This window comes from Staurois parvus, unplaced genomic scaffold (genome assembly GCF_062004578.1).
Source record: "Staurois parvus isolate SC_StPar_1 unplaced genomic scaffold, SC_StPar_1.0 ptg000299l, whole genome shotgun sequence".
In the NCBI taxonomy this organism is placed as follows: domain Eukaryota; kingdom Metazoa; phylum Chordata; class Amphibia; order Anura; family Ranidae; genus Staurois; species Staurois parvus.
Window position 1 is genome coordinate 23347607 of NW_028318095.1, and position 7450 is coordinate 23355056.

Genomic DNA, 7450 nt, shown 5'->3' on the forward strand with positions numbered 1-7450 from the left:
CACCGTGCAGTCATGTTGGCCCCATTCTGATCGGTGATCCAGTTGTGGATTAAATGCACATTTTGTTTTACTTTAAAAGTAGGCAACTTTTTTTTTTATTTTGGTAAGAGTAAAGTAGAGCTATAACCCCTTTCGATTTGTTTTCCATTTCTGTCCCATTGGGGAGCTTTCCCTTCGCTTCCTGCCCCATAACCAATAGAGTCTCCACTGGGAGATTTCCTGTGTATTCCTGTTCTGGAGACAATGCAAAATTTTGGACTTTATTTCACTTTCATCGATAACAATAAACAGGACAGGTAGAGAGAATGAGTCTCCCAAACAAGGGCACAGACTGAAATACAAACCTGACAGGTGTTTTAATCCTCTCCACTCTAGCCAAAAGTAAAATAAGGTTTGTCTTTAGTTATATATTAATGCTGGTTCTAGTTTCACCCCAGTCTGAAGCCCAATGCATGGGTATTTTTGTAGGAGCAGGTACAGCCAGCACTGTCCCCTCCATTAGAGGACTGTTCTTCATAAGAGAATTATTAAAAAAAAGATGGTCAATGTGAAAGAATAATCCGTGTGTATTATAGATCTTCCAGCTGCTAGGAAACATACTGGACAGCGGGAGCTCTATCAAACAACCCTGACAGTGCTGCATGTTCACTCACAATAGTAAAAGATCATTCAGAGTTGCAGGGCTGTGAGATCTATCTGCTGCTGCTTGTAAACATACACCTTCCCAACAGATGGATCACCCCTTGGCGCTAGAGGATGTTTTACTATTCTGAATGAACAATCAGTGCTGCTGTGGCCAGTGCAGTGTATGATACAGCCCCGACAGTGCTACCTCTTCATTCATAATAGTAAAGTGATGTAAAGCTGTGTAATGGAACTGCCAGGGCTGCCAAGCACCAGCAGATACATTACACAGCCTCACAACACTGACTGATATATCTGTTTAAATAGTATTTTGAGGAGGGAATCAAACTATATCCAAAACGCAAACATTTTATTACATTTTAGATAGGGTTTCTAACATTTGCTTGCTCTGTCAAGTTCTTACTGCTGTCTGCAGTAGGATCAGTCACTCCTCTATTGGTCCTGGAGAAAAATATAATTGGAAAAGAAAGTGATGGGAAAAATCCAAAATGCTGAGTTGAAAATCAGCACAAGAATATGGGAAATTTTCCAATGGGGAAACTTGTTGAGGTGTTTACTGTCTGAGCAGCAATTTGCCTCCTTTTGAAAGTTTTCTACCCATTACCTGTTGCGGCTACAGGACTGGAAGTTAAGGGAAAATTCCTCAATGGAACATAGATGGCAAAAAAACGGGTTCTGACTTTTCCCAAAATTAAAACAAACAAAAAAATTGGTTTATATATACTCCCCATACTCAGATGCAGGCACAGACCCATTATACTCCATTTCCCACTACTCCCTGGGTTTCTGGGCATGGTCAGGGAAGATAGGTTCCTCTGCCTCCTCTCTTCAACAACTTGGACAGGCAGCCAGGTGAGCTGCCCTCCAGTATCAGAACCGAAGTGAAGGCAGCCAGGCCAGAGCACAATAGCACGCAGCTCCGGAAGAACCAGCTACTGTGGAAAGCACCTCCTTAATTGCTATCATAATACTTCATTTTCAGTAGCGTGGCCTTTTTTTCTTAGGCCTTGGATCCCTCCAGCTGTTCACCTGTGTTACCAGAGCTACCCTGGACTTCACTTCACTGGATGCTGTTAATGAGGATAATTGTAAGTAGCTGTTTGTGTTCTGAACTGTTTTGCTGAAGCTGTAATTCTCAGCTAGACTCTTCATTAACATAGAAAACAAAAAAGGAAAGACAAGAGAGCAAAACTCCATAGTGTAGTAAATTAAGCAGACCGCATTTATTAGATGGATAAAATTACACTCACAAAGATGGCATGTGCTAGGCATAATAGACCAGGACACCTGGAAGCCAGGAGTAATGAACTATGAACCAGAATCCCTGCTTTTGCCACCAGCAAGGGTATGAGAGCTCACTTGTGATGGACTAAAGCTGCTTTACATAAGGAACACTGTCAACGATGCACAACCCTGAAAGCGGAGGCCACCTGACGTAGCCGATGATCACATGCACAGTAGATAGTGATACAGGAGCATATTTCCAAGCTTCAAGCTTGGAGACTGAGGAAGAAGCTTTTATCGTGAAAGCATCCCTGTATCCTACTGGGCATTTGAACAATGGCTATGTCGGGCCACCTCCACTTCCAGGATTGTGTATTGGTGTTCCTTCAGTGACAGCAACTTTATTCCATCACAAGTGCACTCTCATACCCTTCCCAGTGCCAAGGCAGGGATGCTGGTTCACAAATCATTACTCCTGGCTCCCAGGCCCCCCAGACTGTTATGCCTAGCACATGCCATCTTTATGAGAATAATTGTATCCATTTAATAAATGCTTTCTGCATCATATGCTACACTGTTGGGTTTTGCACTTGGCTTTCCTTTTGCTTTTCAGTGATTCAAAAGAGCACCCACACTGGTCCAAGAGCAGCACCTTCATAGATCATTGCAGATTAGTTATTTTAGCTACCCACATTATTTTCTTTCATGCTAGTGCTAGATCTTCACTTAATCTATTAACCACAGTACAGGGGAGGACTGACAACTCATGGGGCCCCCGGGCAATAGGGGATCATGGGGCCCGTGTCCTTGCCCAAACTCAAAAAAGCCTATGAAAAAGGTACCAGGGGCATCTCATGGGGCCCCCTGCTGACCCCGGGCCCTCGGGCAGTGCCCAAGTTTCCAAATGGTCAGTCCGCCACTGACAGTACCGTATGTAGCATATGACCGTTTATGTTTCCTTTTATCATTTAATATTATTATTGAAATTTTATTTTTAATCTAGATTTGTTGGTTCAGTCAATTGTTGTGAGCTTTCTGATGCATTAGGAACAGGGTAAATTAGATTGGTGTTGAACGTTGTGTTTTTTTGTTTGTGGTGGTGGGGTCCTCCATAGCCTAATTAGTTTAGTTATAGACTCTTATAGGGACTGTGCTATGCAGCCACATGTTACCCTGACTGAGGCACATGGCTATGTAGAGGACATGTATTTGCAGCTTTCCTAATCAGGATTGTAATATTCTGCACTGTATGCATGCTCTGTACCATTCTGAATCTAACTTTACACCTGTTTAGTAAACTGCAAGCTACAGTTACTCCCTTCTCTGAACATTTGTGCAATTACTCATTCTGTTAAACTAGATAAAGAGAAATCTATTTTTTTTTTACTTTAAAACATTTTTATAGAGTAAGCTCACAGTAAGCTAGAAAATGGATTTGTTTTCAATGCAAGTGATTTACAGTAGTTAATTGGAATTTTAGATGATGTGCAAACCAGTACTTTAAAAATATGCAGATTTATTTAGGCAGTAAAAAAAGAACAATGGTGTGCAGTAATAGAATCCGAATTAGATTAGTAGAGTCAGAACAGTAAAGGCGATTGCTGATTGATGGTTTACATTTATTTCAGGTAATTATATAGCGCTGTCAATTTATGTAGCGCTTTACATATATATTGTACATTCACATTAACCTCCCTGGCGGTATTCCCGAGTGTAGCTCGGGGTAAAGTTTCAGTACCACAAGCGGTAACCCCGAGCTACACTCGGGCTTACCATGCGGCACTGCTCCGGGATCCTTCGATCACTTACCTTGTCCTGCGATGTCCCTCCTGCAGTGTCCCTGGCAATGTAATCCGGTGGATGCCGGCATCTGTCATCTGGGTTCCGTCCCCTGTGAGCGTCGGGACTTACGGGGGACGGAACGGCGGGAAATTTGAAAATGACAAAAAGTGACATTCACTAAAATCACACAGTAAAACATTACTGTATCAAACCATTTCATATACATTTTGTCCCGAGTGCTTTGTCCTGTGCCCTGCCTGCATTTGTACTGTTCTTTCTGCCTGGAAACTGAAAAATGTCCATGGCGTCCAAAAAGCATCCCTTTAGGTCAAAAGCGGTTTTAGACCAGCTAGAGAACAGCGATAGTAAATTAGAACCACTTGCAGAATTGAGTGATAATGATTCGTGGAGAAATTCGTCATCAGACACTGAAAACGATTTTGCGACTTTGCTCACTGATGTGCGAACTTGGCGCTATATTTCAAATTTCAGTGTTTTCAGTTTGATTATATTATTGAATTACATTTATTATATTATTTTTTATGATTATTTATTAAATTATAATTTATGATTTCGTGTTTCAAGTTTTATCCTACCCAGGATGTTTAATACACTCTTGTTCGGACATATTTCAGTGAGTTATTCCTAAAAATTACAGGCCTACAATAAAAAAAATACATATTTCCATGCAAAAAAATGTACAGTTTTGAGCACAGAAATATGGACATAATCAGACCGCTAGGGAGATTAAGGGGCATACAACCTAAGGTCCCTAACTTACACTCATACATACTTATACTAGGGCCAATTTAGACAGGATGCAATTAACCTACCAGCATATCTTTGGAGTGTGGGAGGAAACCGGAGTACCTGGAGGAAACCCACGCAGGCACTGGGAGAACATGCAAACTCCAGGAAGGTGGCGCCGTAGTTGGGATTCAAAACAAGGACCCTAGCACTGCCAGGCAGAACTGCGAATTAGCCACTGTGCTTCCAAATCACTTTTCTTTATAAAATAGGGGCTGTGGTCTGTGCAATCATAGTCTAATGACGCCTTAATATATATCTTTGAAATCAATTACATATTGCTTTGATTTCTTGCAGTTTCAATTTCCAGAGTATGGCGTCCTTAAAGTAATTGTACAATAAAAAGGTACCTGGCAGATACATTAGCTGAGTAAACTTCAAAATCTTGTCATCAAACTGCTCAGCAGGAAATTAAATTACTCATATTGCCATCCAGCTCCCATCGGGAGGGGGGGATGAAGTGTGTTTGTGTGTCATTGATAGGACAATATGGCTGCTTTCATTGAGTGACGGTCACTCCACATGAGCAGACCTTATAGACAGCGTTAAAAATGAATCTTATTTTATAAAGCGGAATACAGAATAAGCAGCTCAGGCAACTCGATAGGAGTATGATAGAAATGGTACTGGGATACAACAGAAACTTTACAGATCAGAATAGAATTAGAAAACGGCTTAATGTATCAGTTGGCGTAATAAGAAAAAAACAATGTAATAAATCTCAAGGCAGTTGTGCCTAGGGCTTTCGTGAAATAAAAAAAGGAGGCTTTGTAGCAGGGAATGTTGCAGCAGCTAAAGAAGGAGACAGGCAGCTTGCTGCAGATAGGAGAGGTCACTTTCCAAATATAGCAATAGCAGAGCATTCCCTTGCAGGTCCTATGACCAGTGAGACAGAAAACTGGGAAAAAGCTCATTAATTCTACATACAGCTCTTCAACCAAAGTCATGAAAATAAAGAGGTGAAGGTGAGGTTTTTGGTGACACGCCTACAGCACTGCCCTTTAAATATAAGAAGCTGTCAGATTGTCACAGTCCTGTCAAAATAGCACACCTCCCCAGGAAAGGTTTTTAGGATACACAGGCTAGGGGATATCTTCTCTTACCTTGACCAGAGGTGGAGATGACAGCTCCTGGTAGCACCTGAAGTATTATCAGTGATGATATATTCCTTGGCTGGGGGGCTCCTAGCTCCTCTTTGCCTGCGTTAGTGGCTTTGTGCACTGCTAGCATGCACTCCCCCTGTCCAGTGCTGAGCCGCCTCGCTCTCTACTCAGCCAGAAATTGACTAAAGGGTCTAGTGTGTGTCTATGTATGTGTGTGTGTTGCAGGAGGCTCCTGCTGCAGTAACAGCTGCTGCTATCAACATTGAAGCAAAATAACTCAACACCCAACAGCTGAAAGACAGAATGATGGGGTGAGGAGGGGAAGTGTTCAACAAAGGGAGGAGTAGTGCCTTTTCCTCTATGACTGGCTGCATTGTCCCTTCATTTTTTTTTTTCAACAAGCGTAACAAATGCTTCAGATAAGATACCACAGTTATATCCAGCCATAGACTACCAGCCAAGTCACACTGCTTTACAGGAGGCAACAGGCACCCAACTTTGATAATGAAGCAAGCACAACCCATTTTGATGACTATTCTAAATTCCTTAAAGCTAAACTCCAAGAACAAACAACTCTCATTTAAAAATATTCCTCTATAGCTACGAAGATATATACGCCCACCAAATAATTTTGAAAACCCAGATATTACCTTGTAAAAGTAGCAGTGACATCATCGATGTGTTGCATATGTCCTGTGCAGAGCTGTGGGAGGGACCCAGCAGACCCCACCCGCCACAGGCTGTCTGCAGAAAACTGCAGGAGGGAGCAGAGGTAAGACCAATCACCCCACACAGGGAGAGAGAGCTGCAGTTATATTTTTATTACAAGTAATCTTTAATACAAGAAGCTCCTGCACAGCTTCTTGTTTTCCATTCGTTTTTATTAAGTTTTTGTTTGTCAACACAGTAATACAAATCAGTACAAATGAAATAAAAGTAGGGCATTAAGGCACAATACGTACATTCATGTATATTCTTGTACACAAAACTTATAGCCTAAGGCTGGCCATACATTATACAATTATCTGGAGATTTTTGGTTTAGATTAACCAAAAACCATATAATAGGAGGACAAACCTAAACAACACTTTCAGTTGTATCCAGTTAGGCAGGCCCTTGCACTACACAGTTGAAGGTAAATCTAAAGGAAATTGGGCAGAAAATTGGAAGATAATTGTATAATGTATGGCCAGCCTAAGAGGCTGAACTTGCATGTTTTCTGAACTATCTTCATTAAGTCTCCAACAGGATCAACACATACTGAGCTCCCCAGTCCGGAACAGGGGAGAGATTCTCAGTACCCACGGGACCTGAGGTCCAATCCTGTCGGCTCCGGCCACGCAAGGGGGGGAAGGGGACCTGTCTATCAACCCGTGGTCCCGAACTCCCCTCCAAGACGGCCGAAAGACAGTAAACAGATGAAAGGTAGGAATGAAAAGATAGGTAATGAGGAGTCAAAAAAAAGAGGAAAAAAAATAAAGGAGAATCGTTATTGAGATCCTTGCCGCTATGAAAGTGAATGTTATGAGGCTTTGAGATGGTCTTGGGGTCCCTTTCGCAGGACAGCCCAATAGAGCCTGTGGTGGGGACTTAATTAAATTTGCCTCTGTAAGGGAATAAAGAAGGTTATGAATGTGGATCCAGAATCTACAGACCTTCGGGCACGCCCACCAAACATGATACGCTGTCCCCTCCTGACCGCATCCTCGGAAACACTTTGTGTATTAAGAAGCTGTGCAGGTTCCTCAAAGTACACCAAGATTCTTGCAAGAATACACATGATTCTTGTATTTATCTTTAAAGATTTTAATATACACTCATAAAGGCAGAGGCATAACTAGAACTGAGGGCCATTCAGTCCCATCGCAGGGCCCTTTATTGTGGTCCCA

At 42.0% G+C, this 7450-nt stretch overlaps 1 protein-coding gene across 3 annotated transcripts in view; it reads right to left on the bottom strand.

Moving 5' to 3' along the window:
• The window catches only part of CORO6 (coronin 6), a 127321-nt gene extending 121457 nt beyond the window's left edge, over positions 1-5864 (bottom strand). Inside the window, exon 1 of one of the 3 annotated variants that reach the window (XM_089683038.1) lies at positions 5562-5864. In XM_089683038.1, the coding sequence (XP_089539164.1) occupies positions 5562-5688 (127 nt within the window). In that variant the 5' untranslated portion in view covers positions 5689-5864. The remainder of the gene's footprint in view (positions 1-5561) is intronic. The other 2 variants (XM_089683037.1, XM_089683039.1) reach the window with 2 other exon arrangements.
• Positions 5865-7450: the final 1586 nt, after the last annotated feature.